This window comes from Ammospiza nelsoni, chromosome 4 (genome assembly GCF_027579445.1).
Source record: "Ammospiza nelsoni isolate bAmmNel1 chromosome 4, bAmmNel1.pri, whole genome shotgun sequence".
NCBI classification, from domain to species: Eukaryota; Metazoa; Chordata; class Aves; order Passeriformes; family Passerellidae; genus Ammospiza; species Ammospiza nelsoni.
This window is the reverse complement of record NC_080636.1, coordinates 18,772,056-18,787,410: the sequence shown is the minus strand read 5'-3', so window position 1 is coordinate 18,787,410 and position 15,355 is coordinate 18,772,056. Positions and strand designations below refer to the sequence as shown.

The 15,355-nt window shown below is 38.6% G+C and overlaps 1 protein-coding gene across 2 annotated transcripts in view; it reads left to right on the top strand.

The window, feature by feature from the left end:
* AFAP1 (actin filament associated protein 1) overlaps window positions 1-15,355 on the top strand; it is a 115,012-nt gene that overhangs the window by 63,235 nt on the left and 36,422 nt on the right. For both annotated transcript variants that reach the window (XM_059469936.1, XM_059469935.1), the window contains exons 4-6: window positions 7,882-7,990; window positions 10,572-10,783; window positions 13,800-13,979. In XM_059469936.1, the coding sequence (XP_059325919.1) occupies window positions 7,882-7,990; window positions 10,572-10,783; window positions 13,800-13,979 (501 nt within the window). The remainder of the gene's footprint in view (window positions 1-7,881; window positions 7,991-10,571; window positions 10,784-13,799; window positions 13,980-15,355) is intronic.

Sequence of the window (15,355 nt, the reverse complement as noted above, 5' to 3'; positions counted from 1 at the left end):
GTCCCGTTGGCCACAACATTGCTGATCCAGGCCAGGTGCCATTGGCCTTCTTGGCCACCTGGGCACACTGGGATTGTGCAATATAATATGTCATAGCATAAGGAATAAGGATGAAGAAATGTATGCCACCTCTTTTTTGTCCAAGCAATATCTTACAGGACCCTCTAGTTGCCGTTTCTGTTTTCCACGGCTGAGGTTGGTGAATTATTGTTGATGATTTATTTCACATTTGCAAATGGTACCACAGAAAGGTTTTAGTTAAAGCAATTACCTTCTCAGTTAATTTATAGTATACCTTTATAGCAATACACATCACCATATTTCAAAACTTTCCTCATGTCTGAGCTGCCAGAATGAGCTGTTCTCAGCTGCCTTTAGTTGGAATTTACATTTAAACTGCATGAGTTAGAGTAGAATTGAACTCTTTTACCAAATTATTTTTATGATCATTGTGAAGCTATTTGCCTTTTTGTCTTTAACTAGATACTGATGATCTTTGACCTTCTTACAAGAAAATTATTAACTTGCTAATGGCACAGATTTTGTAGGATTTTGTCCCACCATTTACTGTCGAATGCTCGGACTTCTGACCTCAGGTTTTCATTTCTTATTTCTATGCTATACCTGTCCATAAAACCCCATCTCTGTGTTGATAGTTAGGGGTCAAATTTTTTTTTTGCTTTCCTTATCATGCTCATTAATGTTATGGGGAAGGAATTAGGCCAGTAAGGACCAAGTCTCCTCTTGTTGTAATTTGATGCAATGCTCAGGCCCTTAGACAATATAGTTCCAGTGGAAATGGCATTGCCTACACTTTTATTACTGTACTGCCTTGTCCTCATTGTCATGTCACACACTTGCATGAGTTTATTTACTTATGGAAGAGAAAGGTGATTTTGTCTTTTCTGGGGCGTACAGACACTTCTTTGAGCACAGTCAGAATAAACAACTCTGAGAGCCCCATGCTGCTTAAAATTCAGATTAATCCTTCTCATGTAATATGTATGAAAGTGTTCCCTAGCATTAATTAAGGCCCAATTCATTTCTTGGTACACACAGACCCTTTGCTTGACAGGAGTCAAGTCTATTGTTTTGTCTGAGTGATGCTTCCAACTGGCTGTGTAATAATCTTTTATTATAAATTATGAATGATACAGAAATACCTTGTTTTTGTTTCTGGCTCATTCGCTTTCACTTTTAATTATTTTGTTAGATCTTCTGTTCTTTCCATTGAGTCAGGAGTTTATTTTCACTCCAGTCTTCCACAGAGTTTGGGTGTAACTCTTTCCAGCTACCTGTCTTTTCAGTGGTGCATTCCATGTTCCAGTCTTTTTGGTTTTATTTACTATCTCAAATAATATGTATGTAATTACATACAGCAGCAAGAACTGAGACAATCTTGTCTGGACACGGACTGAGTGCCATCAGAGGTGCAAGAACCAACAGGGTTTTCTACTCGGTCAGTAGAGTAGAAAACTTGGTCCTCTTCATGGTCATCTTTGCCTTCCTGTTTCTTAGGTGAAGGGGTTATTCAGGTATGTGAGCAGGTGTGTTGTGCCTTTTGAAACAGTAGTTCAGCTCCTGGTGAGGTACAGGTGTAAATGCCAGACAATCTTCAGATCAAACTGTGGAGCCATAGGACGCCCTGATTCATTCTTTAATGCGAGCAAGCCTGTTCAGATCTCTTTCCCATCATCAGGCTGTGCTCTCTGAGGCTGTGATCTGTTTGTAGTCACTGTCTAAGCACTTTTCCAGTGATACCTTTAATTAGGCATTCACCCCCGAGTCAGCAGACACGCTCTCAGACTGTGTCAGATGTTCCTCCACTCCCTGGAGGACAGCGTGCCAAGTGTGTGCCTTCTGTTCCTGACCTTAAACCTGCTCAAATCCCTGTTCAGGATCACCTCCTAAGGAGAAGCTCCACTTGAGCTTATACTCATCCTCTGTCTGGTGATCACTTGCACTTCTTTCCCCCTTGCCCTCATCTGTTCAGCACTGCAGGAGCCGGTGAGTTGTCGGAATTCAGGACATCCCTCTGGCTGTCCTGAATGGCTCGAACCCCTGCCAGGGGGCTTAAGAGGCCTTGGCACAGAGCCCAAGACACCTGTTAGACTTTGATTATGACCCATGGAAAAAATTACCAACCTTATATGAGGATCTGCAAGCCATGAAAGTCTAAGTAGAATAATAGCTTGTTTGTCAGGGGCTGAAAAATAGATTTTTGGGGTTTTTAGAATGGGGGTTCAGGAGGCAAGATGGAGGAATCTGGGCATGTCCAGCCTTTCTCCTTCTTCTTCTTCTTGACCTCCATCTTCTGCTGTGATGGTGACACTTGTGGATTGATTTAAGGTAGAAGCTCACTGTCTAACATAGGTGATAGGTATTGGGAAGTAATTGTAAATATTGTACACGTAGTTTTTAGTATAAAAAGATAACACCACCCTGGGGGCAGGCAGAGTGCCTCTGTCTGACCTGCTGAACAAACCTCAGCAGGCCAGAGAAAGAATTTTGTAGATAAGAAACAGTAAACATCCTTGAGAACGAGAACAAAAGAGCTCTGACATGTTCTTTGACTTCCGGGCTGGGAAAAGAAACTTGTACTTATTTCGGGGTCACTCTGAGCAGCAAAATTCCCTAGAGTGGGTGACCAGTTCTGCTGTTCATGGGATTCAAATTGCTGGGCCTCGCATCATGTCAAAATCTGGTTGTTGGTTTTTCAGGGAATTCCTTCCAGTTTTTCTTCCTGGTAGCACCGGCATTGTGGAGGTGTGTGCTGTAACTGCATGTGCAGTCAGAGATGGTCAGGTGGGACTACACCAACAGCCCATCATGTGGCCCTGTTATCTCCCTTCTGGTGGGACTGACAGGGTTACTCCATTCCAAAAGGTTGAGCTTTATAAGCTGTCTGGTTTTGCTGCCTTTTGTGCTCAGAAGCTGGGAAGGTAAGTTGTTAGACTCCCTTCACATTATTTGGCTCCTGGTTTTTTGGTCTCCAACTGACAAGCTCAGAAATAACAAACTTAGAATAAGAAGCAGAGGTCAAAGGAAGAATATTTCTCAGCTTTTCCTTGTGTACCCTCAGGATAATATTGCACAGCTTAAAGTGATCTTAATGTCCCACAAAGTCAGCACGTTTGTCCTGAATAAACCCAAGGTCCATCCAGGTCCTCAATTGCTGAAAATTAATAGTGAATTCTCTTTAGCAGAACATTGACTTATTTAAGGGCTGTCATACCAAGCACGTGGCAAGTACTAATGCCCAGTTTCCAACCCTTACAGTGTTACAAGAAAAGCCTGGTTGAAATGTATGCTCAGTAATTTTGTATGTCAGTATGTATGTCAGTAATTTTGTGAATTGCATTTTACCCAGTTTGTTGGTTCATCTTGCTTTGTGGGCATCCGTTTCTGCACATTTTAGGGAGTTAGGGATCATAGATGTGTGCTGCTCTTCCCCCTGCCTCCAGGCTGAAGATGCAGTGAGGTTGTGCAGAGGTCAGGTCTAAGCTTGCTCCAGAGCCAATGACATGTGCCTGTCCCAAAGTTTGCTCCTGAGAGCCCAGATCTTGGACATCTCCAGTGTGTGACCCCTTTTCTGTTCTCGTGTTGCCTTCAGCACTGAGGGGCTGTGTATGAGCTGCATCCAGACTGGTGGTTGATGCAATAACACAGCTCCAAGTGTGGCACTTGAGTTGCTGGCAGTGTTTGCCTGCAGCACAGGTTACTGACAGGCTCTGCTGAACTCACTGCTTTGCACTGGAACCTCCACATCCTAAATCATTGCATAAAGGAACGTATTTCTTTCTATTTTTCTATGTAACTCTTCATTGCAGTATAAGGTGATTTTATATCCTCAGGCCTCTATACATTGACATTTATTTTCCTTTGTCTTTCAGACTGCTTTCCATATTGTCACCAGATTATCAGATAGACCATCCATAAAATAAAAATTACTGTCTGTCTTGCTCAGTACCCTTGAGGGTACTGAAGGGGGGAAAAAGGTAGTGTATCTTTTAGGATAAAGGAGGAAATAATTTATTTGTGGTCTGTGGAATACAGGAGGGCAGGCAGAGGGGAAAATCATAATATGCCATTAATTTAAAATGTCCATACAAGTCTGCTTCAGAGTCCAGTAGGATAACAAATTTTACCATTTTGTTTCTTTCTCTTAACAATCAATCCTGTCAGCTGGAATTGGGCATCCCATGCCCAATCCAGTCTCTAATTTCATCAGAGATCTCAACTCTGTAATGATCACCTCATCTGCTTCTTGGTTTCAATTAAAGCAGCTCTCAGTTGGTCTCAAACCCAGGACCTGACAAATGTCTTCATCAGTACTGTTTCATTATTGCTCTTCTTATTGTGGACAACAACACATTACATTTTTGTCCTTTTTCCTCCAAGGAGGTAAAGGTAATGCCAATTTCTCTTCTCGGTTCTTATTCCTGTGACTGAGAGAGGTGGTTTATCTTAAGAGGCAACATTCTCTAGGCTTTTTCTCTGTTGCCTCTCATTAAAACAGAACAAAACAAAACACATGAAAAAGGAGAAATTCATGCTGATGCCTTCCTTGCAGGTTGCCAGGTCTTTCCTCCTGATACCGCTCAAGCTACATATGTTCTGGTCTTCTTGTTATTTAATCTTTTTACAGAATATATAAATAATTTTGTGGAGTTTATGGCCTTTTTATATTTTCAGGTAAACTATAGAAAAGTTATTGGATAAAGACTTAACTCATAATTCATAACTTCATCAAAATTCTTCCACTAAAAATTGCTGAGTGGAAAGAATGAAACTATACAACAAGCAATAGTAAAAACATTAAAGAGCTATAATATTAGTAACTAATACCAGAATGTACACATATATGTTTTTGCATATCTTGGTGGTCAAACTCATAAACTATATAGCTGCCAAAAGATGTAGTTGTTTATGGTACAGATTTGTGATTTTATTTTGCATTTAATCAATTGTGGGGTTTTTTTAATATTAAAGCAGCCTCACTTTTATCAGAAAGAATTTAATGTTGGATGTTTCTGTTTCTCCCTTTTAAAAAAAAATATTTTTTATAATTGTTTTCAACTTCGTTGTGGCAAGCACTGCAAAATGCATTTCAGAGAGGAGGGCCCAGTTAATTCAGCAATGGATTCCATCTGTGTTGACCTTGGCTGCAGAGCCCAGCCCGCCCCAGCTGTATGAAGTAACTGGTGCTCCAGCAGGGTAGGAATCAGACAAGCACCATTTGTGTTTCATTTCCTTTTTTCTTTCTTTCTGAATAACATTTTGTCTAAAAACAAGGATTTTTTTTTCTCCTGATCTTTATTGGGATTTCTCATTTGTCCCGGGATAAAATACAGCTTTGAAACCTTGGTGCTGTGTCAAGTCAAAATTGGAATGACTCAGGACATGTATTCATTTATTTCCTGGGTGAATGAGGTCTAATAATGATAGGAATTTCATATATTATATGCAGGTGATGGAAAAAATGGTTTAAGGCTAGACCAAGAAATTAATTTGTCTAATGGAAAGGGTGGTATGAATGTATATTGCCCCAGGAACAAACTGTGACCCCAGCTAACGAGAACAAGCTTCTCCCCACTTGAGTGAAGCGGGAAAATCAACTCTTTGGAGGCAGTCCTGCTTTTTGTGTTTAGCACTTCAGGCTACACAGAGGTGATATGTGTAGAGCAATTCATAATTGCTGTCAGTTTTCCAATAGTAATGGACATGTAATAATTTTTAATGTCCTTTATGGCTGTTGTATAGCAGCAGCTGACCTTGAAAGACTCATTTATTTTGTCACGATGTGCAGGTTGTCAGTTTGATTTTTTTTCAGCAAAATTACAGGATCACTACACTAAAAGTCATATTTTTTCTTTATTTTGCTTTTTTGACAGATAATTTCTCTAGCAAATCTGGTATGTGAGGAAATCTCATTTGGTTTGCATTATAGGTAACAGTAATTGCCAACTGTAATTTGTAATTTATTGTGCCATAAGAAGTTGGCTGTATCATTTGATAATGGAAGTAACATTAGTGTAAATTTCAGTCTGACCAGGAATTTCTGTGCTCAGTTGTGAACCAGTTCATTGTTTGTGAAAAAGTCTCTCGTTTTATTTGGTGTGCGAAGGTGAGTCCATGCTGGATGAAGGGCAGGGTTAGTCACTAGCTCCTTGCCTTGCTGCACTCTGGGAATGCACAAGCACTTACCTGCAGGGTGGAATAACCTCCTTGATGGGAATTGCACTACAGAGCACTCTAAGGGTGGGACTCATTTAGTGATGGTGTCAAGAATTGGGTGACTGGTGTAGGTGTGTAATCAGCAGTGAGATTTGGAGATGTCTAGCTTTGAAATATTCAAAGATGAATCCAGCCCTGAAAGTGCCCACAGAAGTAATTTCACTGCAGTTAATGGCACATGTTATTAGAGCTCAGGCTCCTCCCAGGTAACTTCAGGTCTGTAGCAAAAGGGGAGCACAGTCCCTGTGGCCTCATCTGTGAGATGTGGAAGAAGGCTCTGCTAGACTGGTCAGCCCACCTGAGGTACAGCCCAGAAGTGTCTCTATCTCTATATCTGACCAGGTTCTCACTTCAGTATCTCCCTTCATTCCCTTAGTTTACACTCAGTCCAGTGCAGACAAACAGCAATGCATCTCTGTCATTCCATTAAAAAAATCTTGAAAAACTTACTGCAGAAATACAACTCTGCTTGCAAGTTTAATTTTTGTAATCATGAAATAAACCACCGGTGCTAAGAAAAGGCTTCAGTATTTTCTATAACACATAAATAGGAAACTAAAAACCTGGGGCAAATATGAATGGGTTCCATAAAATACAGTTGTTTTGGTACTTGTTAAGGAAATAGAACAGTAAAGTCATATGGAAGAAGTCACAGAGTACTACATTTAGTTTGTTATTATATCTACGTACCACCAGTTGGTTAGTTTTAAATTAAAAACAGGTTTATATTTAAAAGAAGCATTTTAGAATTTGACCTATTATTTGACATATTTATTTTATCATGTAATAGTTTATTGATTTTTCCTTGTTTGTAGATCACTTTTCACTATGTAGAAATAGCATTATAAACATTAATATGTATATTAAGAATTGATTTGCCACTGAAGAAACACCTATCATGAAAATATGGTTCAATTTTATGTTCTTAGTCTCTGCCAGCCCAGGCTATTTAACTTTTCTGCAGTGTGCAGCCAAACTGCTGTTTGCTGCTCTAATGTGAATTATTTTAAGTGCAAAATGCTAATAAATTAGCCTTAACACTGTAAAGGGGTCTATGCATAGAAATCTCTTTCCTACATAGACCCATTAGATTTAAATGGAGAACTATATCTTTTCAGCATTTTTACCACTTAATGCCGTTGTAGAGAGAAATTCTTTTAGTGTAGCTGTAGTATTGATCTTGTCATCCTTAGCAATGACAAGTAGGATTCTACAGTGTTTATCATCTCTAAAGAACTCAGTTGGAGGACACGTAAGAAGGTTTTGTTTCCTTATCGTGGCAGAGGTAAAAGTCTGGGCAATAATGATACATTTAAAAATGTGTCAGAATGTTATGAAGCATAATTAAGTTGCTTTACTGCTTCAAGTCTCAACCTTTACTTATTATTGTTTAATTATAATAATATATGAGGAACTTGAGATTTGGACTTTCTTCTCATCTAAAAGACGCTACCTTGCAGAGCATCTAATTGAGCCCTCCAAAGCCTTGCCTTTAGAGATAGTTAACATAAGGAATAGTTACAAGAGCAGGGTTTATGAAGCTGGTTGCATTGGCACTGATCATGAGCAGATGTTCTGTTCATGTTTAATTTAGCACCTTGTTGGTCTGTAATCACTTTTTCTTTTTTTTTTTTGTTCCTTTAGCCACCAGACAATGGGCCTCCACCACTGCCAACCTCCTCCCTTCCTGAAGGCTATTATGAAGAGGCAGTGCCGCTTAGTCCTGGGAAGGCTCCTGAGTACATCACTTCCAGTGAGTAAGATGTTTCCAGGCTGTTTCTGAGCAGTTGGTAATTCCACTGTCCTTCAGCTTTTTTAGTATTTGAGAACTTCATCTCTGTTGGTGCTGTGGCGTTGTGTTGTGAGAGTTACTTTGACAGTTTGGGCCAGTTCTGGTTATCCTCGCTGGCCATGCCTTGGGTTGGTATGCAGAACTGTTTTGGTGTGTGCTGGACTGGTTTGCAGAACTGTTTTGGTGTGTGTTGGACTGGTTTGCAGAACTGTTTTGGTGTGTGCTGGACTGGTTTGCAGAACTGTTTTGGTGTGTATTGGATTGGTTTGCAGAACTGTTTTGGTGTGCTCAAACCAGGCTCCTTTTACAGAAAACTAAATTTGGTTCTCAAGTGAGGAGCACATAAACAGGTTTCAGTAGCTATTGCAGACAGAGGGTCCAAATTAGCCATTAATCTTTTGGACTTATTTGAACCACAGATAATGGGGGCCCTGGACCAGGAGTCCAGAGCTAGATATTGCCCAGACCCCTCTAAATTGATCACACCGTGAATATGGAGGTTTCTGTGCAGGTACTGACCTGCACATCTGCCTGCTGTGCCTCTATTGCACTGAATTGCTTGCTAAAATAGACAAATAAAGGGGGGGGGGGGGGGAAAGGAACAGTTGGAAAGATGTGATTTGCAGCATTTCTGACGGCACATTGTGGAAAGGGATGAATTGGTCACAGCAGCTCCCACAGGCCATGTGTGATGCCCATGGCAGTATTTTGTGCCCACTCCTTCAGGGCAGTAGGCAGAGGGCTGCCTCTGGCTGTCTACCAGAATGTCCTTCTCCAACACCCAAATGCTCTTTTTCACACCCTAATACTTCCCCAAAGAGCTGTGCACTTCAGTGGAGCTGTGCTGAGAGCACCCTGATGAAGCACTGCAATGACTACTGTGACCTTTACACAGGGTCATTTATGTACCATCTTTTTGCTGCTTTTTTATTGGCTGGAGTAATTTATTACTTGTGTAGGGCTGATTTATCACTAATCATTATTTTCTATGGTCCAAAGATTAAAGGCTTATCTTCCCCTGTTTTATAGCCATTTTAATTATTTTAAATTATCTCTCTGTTCTTAAAACATGCATAGGAGTCACCTTAAAACTAAAATACTATTCATCTGTATACTGCACAAACTGATGTTATCTAGCAGCTTTTAATTAACCTAAGAAATTCAAGGTAAGAAAAGAGTTTCATGTGCTGGAAAGCAAATGAAAGAACATATGGACTTAGAAGAGCAGCAGAATCACTCTTCTCTTCATTTCCTCCCTTGAAATGCTGCAGGGTGGTCCTGCTACACCTTGTAACCCAGTGAACTTCTGACTTGGGTTTTGTTAAACAAGAGCCATGCTTAGGCAGAAAACTATTAATAATGCAAATATTAATAGCACTGCTAAAAATCACTTAGGGAAAAAAAAGAAAAAATATGAAGCTGATTTGTTATTGTACTTAAACATTTAAAAAATATTTAGGATATCGGTCTTAAAAGTTCTTTGATAATTCCATAATTCAATTATATGTATGTATGTGTATATATATATATATATACACAGACATTTAAAGCACTGTTAGCGTGACTTGAGATTTCACTCGCTGAGATTTTTTTGTATTTTCTTATGTTCTGAACTTTATCATATCTTAAAAATTGTGTTAAAAGAATTCCTCTCTTCACTGTTAATGAATTTGTTTTTAAATTCAATTGTGCAATTAGTAATACGTCTTCACTCATGCGAAATGTCCACTAAATGCAGTTCTGTGGTAATTCAAATCAGGTACCAAAGTATATTAAAAGATATAACCTTAGCTGTTTGGAGTATTTGAGATGGAGAAGACAATAGAAAAAGTGCTTGAAATAGAAGTGCAAGAATGCATCTGTTGGGATAGATATAATTATTTTAAGTAAACATTCCCATGGAATATTTTTGTAATGTCATTAATAGCAAGGAGACTTACATACCATGTGTCTTACCTGTAAAAGTAAACAAGCACTGAAGAAAATTTCAGAACATAATCATGAAAATGAAATATCTCTAACTTCCCCAAATCCCTCTGGTTGGTTTGTAAATAAGTGATTGCATGTAGATGGCACACAAGAGTGTGTATGAATTACTTGTCTGTATTTGGGAATTATATGAAATGTTGTGGTGGGTAGATCCTGCCCTATAATCTATTCTTATGACCTTTACCATATGGGCTATTTGTTTCTTGATGTGATGTACTAAAGCAAGATGAAGATATTTCTGTGTGAAAGAATTACAGAAAATGAAGCTGTCAAATAATATTTTGAAGATAATGGAACACTATCTAAAATTCTAGCTAGGTATTCCCAGCTTCCTGTTTCATTAAAATTCACAAGGTGTCTGTCTGGGTCTTGGCAAAGTATCTTGTGTTTAATTAATGTATGCATTGATATTACTGAGCGCTGAAACAGTAACTTGTTCTTGGCTGATTTTCCAAAGCTTTCACTTAAAATTAACCTTCTTGAGGTTTTCAGTTATTGCAGTGTGCTTCATGGCTAAGTGTTTTAACCTAACACTTTTACACTTTTATTAAAGATTATGACTCAGATGCCATGAGCAGCTCTTATGAATCCTACGATGAAGAGGAGGAGGATGGAAAGGGGAAGAAAATGAGACATCAGTGGCCTTCTGAGGAAGCCTCTATGGATCTGGTGAAGGATGCCAAAATCTGTGCCTTCCTTCTTAGAAAAAAACGATTTGGGCAATGGACCAAAATACTGTGTGTTATCAAAGAAAACAAACTACTGGTAATTCTTATTTTTATCTAGCTATATTTTCATTGTACCTTTTAAATGATGTATTTATTTTTACAGGAATCTGATTTTTGGAATATATTCTGCAAACAGTGGCCAAGTCTGCAGTAACCTTACCAAAGAGTTCGGTCATGATTTACCCAAGAAGCAGAAAAGCACTGAAATTATAAGTGTATCATTTCACCACTTAGAACTTTGAGTTTTATTTCACTTCAGCTTGAACCCCAGCAGTTCTCTGATATTGGAAAGAACATCTGGCCCATTATCTTCTAAAATATTTAATTTGGAAAAAAATAGTTGCTGAAACTGTAAATCCAGTCTTTCATTCCCTGCGGACAAAAAATCTCATAGGGAGCTCTGTGTGTGAACTGTTGGATCAGACTGCTGGAGAGAAAAGTCCCTTGTTGGACTAAGAATTCACTTGGCAGCATATGCTGTGGTAATGTACACACTTTAAACTAAACCTTTGCCATCTGCTCTGCAGTAATTATGATGCAGTATTCACATGATGCACAGCTGCATTATAAAATGGACAGAAACAAGTGGATGTATTTATTCCTTAAGCAAATCTGTTATGCTTCTTTCTGATTGGAGGCACCAGTGAAAGATTCCATGAATTATCTGCTCACAGATGTATTTTTGTTTTCTGAAAATAGACCTTAATTCAGGGAGGCATTTACCGTGTTTCATTATGAGCAAACTAATGCTTGTATTAATCAATAAGTTGGGGTCCTCGGTACTCCTGCCTTCTGATAGGGTGCTTCCAGCCATTGTACCTAATTACATAACAATTACTGCACTATCCCAAGTGTTAAAAGCTGATTAACAAGTTATAGAACATCTACAATTTAACAAGTTGTAGAACCTCTCTATTCTACAGTGTACAGTGTAGTTTAGGTGTGTTCACTTTCCAAGTACATTTGTGCTTATGGCAGTATAGAAAATAGCAGGATATGACATGGAGGTAAGAGATTTCTGAAAATACAGTTGGAATGAATTTGCTAGTTTGCAGTAGCTTTAATTTTTGTACCCTCCTGTATTTAAATGTTGGAAAAAAAGTTCATTCTGATTCAGCTTTTATTATATTCTTATAATGCCATTATCCTTAATGCACATTTTTATCACCATATATTAGTATCATATCAGATTTCAGGACCAGCTGATAATAGCTTGAAGAAAGGAAGGGAAGAGACAGAGAACCAGATTTTTCCCTGAAGTCATACAGCATTTGTTCTACAATTACATTTATCGTTCCATATAAAAATATGTTATTTTTTATATTTTCATTTCCTTTACCCACATGTGTGGTCCGAAAAGCTTTTTTTTTTTCCTTAGAGGGATCATCTTTCAGTAATTCTATAATGTGGATTAAGAAAATAAAAGTCACAATAAGAGTCTAATGACCAAGTTATGCAAGATTGGTTTATTGTTTGAAGGAGGACTTGGACAGTTAACTTATGAGATATGCAAGTAAAACAAATATGTGTTCTTAGGGATTAGTAATTGCTTGTGTCATAAATGCAGCTGTCATCATAAAACAAAAGTATTTTAATTAGGATTAGACATTAGAAATAACTTTTAGTAGAGAATTACTTTTCACTTAAAGTCCGTTAGGGACTCACATTTCATTTAAAGTCTTTTAATATATACATACTTCAGCTTTAGAAATGTATAATTTTAAATAAAATATTTAGATTAATATAAAAGGAATTACAGGCTGTTTATTGGTTCTTAAAGTGAATAATGTTGTATTTCTTAAAGACTTCATAGCTTGAAAAGTTAGTATTTTTTTAAATGTTGCAAATTAAAAATCTGTGACCAAACTGGAGAAACTTTAGGGTAATGGGCTTTGGAGAGGGAAGGCTTGTCAGTGATCTGCAGAGTCTGGTTTAGAATTGGCTGTATTTGCTCAGCCTAACTTGTAGTGTTTATAACATACTTTCATCAATTGTCTTCCTGACAATTGCATCCTGGCATGAATACTGCTGTGGACATGCAGAAATTCATGTGCTTTTCTCTATTCACATAAATGCTCAGCTGTTCTTTGTATGCTGATACTAGTTAGTCTAGATTGTCAGAGACCCCTTTAGTATCAGATGTCTTTTCAGCCTTAGTGCTTATCTGTATGAGGAAAAGACCAGTTTACATAGGTATATAAAATAACTGGACATTTGTATAGAGAGTTAAACATTGTTCTGCAGTCTTTGGGAGCCTCAGCTGCAGTGATGGGTTGGAAGGAGGGAATGGAGCCTGGGTCTGTAGGACAAGTGATGTAAAGAGGGAGCCCTCTGTCTTCAGATCACCAGTTCCAGCAGAGAACAGGCCATCAGTGACCCAGCAGGAAATGGCTGTGGCTGAGGGTTTTACTGATGAGGGAAGAAATAAATGTAAGTACATCATTGTAGCCAGGAGCTTGCAAAATGAAGTAACTTGGAAATTTGTGCAGGAACTATTAGACTGTATTAACTGAAAAAGTGTGATTTTACCCACTTTCCATGAAGTTTTTTTTTTACTTACCTCAAGCAAATGAGCAGGTGAGTAAAGCATGTGTCAGTGTCTTTGCAATTAAAGTGTGTAGGCACTGATGTAGATTTGCCTTCATGTGCTGGTCTGTGACTGAAGGGCAAGGTAAACATCTGGCCTTTAAAGTTGTTGAGTTACAGGTTTATTCTGCTGCTACATATGAACAGATATCCTAAATCACCCTCTTCCTACCTGATCAAGGTCAAGGTTGAGTCATAAGGATAATGCAGACACACTTAATGCTCTCCATATGATGTACCTGTCCTGCAATAAAAGGCATTTATTATTGTCAGTCTGGAAGTAATTTTGCTTTACAGAGTGGATGAGTTTGCTCTGGCTGAACTCTGTGGTATGTGGTAAAGGGATGTGTAAAATATATTCAAAATTTGATGAATTAAAAATATAGCATTTCTACATAATAAGAGTTTTCCCCCCAAGGTTCAGAAAGATTATATCTAACTCTGGAACTTCCCTTATGTTTATTTAGTGTTACAAAAGCTCCAAGGACCAGCAGCCCCAGATGGAGCTGTTCCTGAATGACTGCAGTATCACCTATATTCCCAAAGACAGCAAAAAGAAGAAGCACGAGCTGAAAATCTCTCACCAGGGAGCAGATGCCCTGGTTCTGGCAGTGCAGAGCAAAGAGCAGGCAGAACAGTGGCTAAAGGTAAGGGGGGATTTCTGACCAGTTTTTCTACCCACAGAGTGTTCACATTGCTCTGTTACTGTCACAAACTGAGACACAGACAGCAACTTCCAGACAAATCCAGACCACTTAAATCCCATCTAATTTGGGACTTCAGAAATACAGACTTTAGGTTCAGGCCTTGAAGCAATTCCTCAGGGTTAACCCAGTGCTGCTGCTGTGATGGTTTTCTCACTAATAGCACAAAAATCTGGTGCAGAGAAGAGAGGTGGCAAATTCCCTTCCATCTTCTTCTCCAGTTCATTTTCCAGAAAGATTTGGTGGTTAGGGCACAGTTTTGGTGAGTGGAAGGTTCAAATTCCCTCAGGTGGAGGTAGCTGGCACCCATATTATTTTTTGGCATGGTGTCACCTTTCTAAAAAGAAGATTCTCTGAGTAGATACCTGGATGGAAAAAAAATCCTTCAGCTTCCTGAAGGCCATTCAAGTTTCCTAATTCTGGTTTAGCAAAGTATCATCTGTTATGGTTTCTCCTGCGAACGCAGACTTCGGAGAAAACAGGATTTTGTCATCTTCCATTCCTCTCTGTTCAATGTCTGCAGACATGGAAAATCCCAAGGCAAGGGCTGCAGTTACAGATCCTAACCAAATTACAAGTATTTATGTTGGATTTGCCAGTCTCAAAGGTGGAGGTCAGTGAAGTAGTGTGGGAAACTATCACTGCAGTTGCAGTAGCAGCTGTTTTAAGACCTTGAAATCCAGCCTTTTAAATACATGTATATGTCTGAAGGCATCAGACTCATCAGGCATTCTCCATGCTGTGCTGTGATCTAACCTTATATGGTACTTATTTTTCTAAGAATAAATTGTATTTCCCCAAATACAATTGAATTAAACACATAGGAATTTCCTGATGGCAGATAGTTTTTCTGCAGAAGAGGGAGACATAAAATGCAGCTTAAACAGTATAAATTCTGCTGTGGGCTAATGTACTAAATGGAAAATTAATCTGTAATTTCCTATTTTGCAATATTTGAATATACCTTTTGGGGGTTTGAGGTTTATGTGTGTTTGGTTTTGACTGTGACTTTGTATCCTGACTTAGAAAATGCTCTATTGTCATTTTAATGGCAATTAATCCAGCCATGTGTTTGTTAGGCTTCTTCTAACATTAATATCTTGTCCTAAGTTTTAAAATCATGCAAGTGTCCCACTAGTTCAGCTAGCAGTTCAAAACCACTGATTGGAATGAAGAGAAGTTCATAAGTCATGTTCCCTTCCAAGGGAATTCCGCTGTAATTAGATCATAGGAACTTCACCCTTATTTCCTGTGTTGTTCTCAATTTAGTAATTCTGAATTCACTGGCATCTATCAGACGTTCTTTCATAAAAATTGTT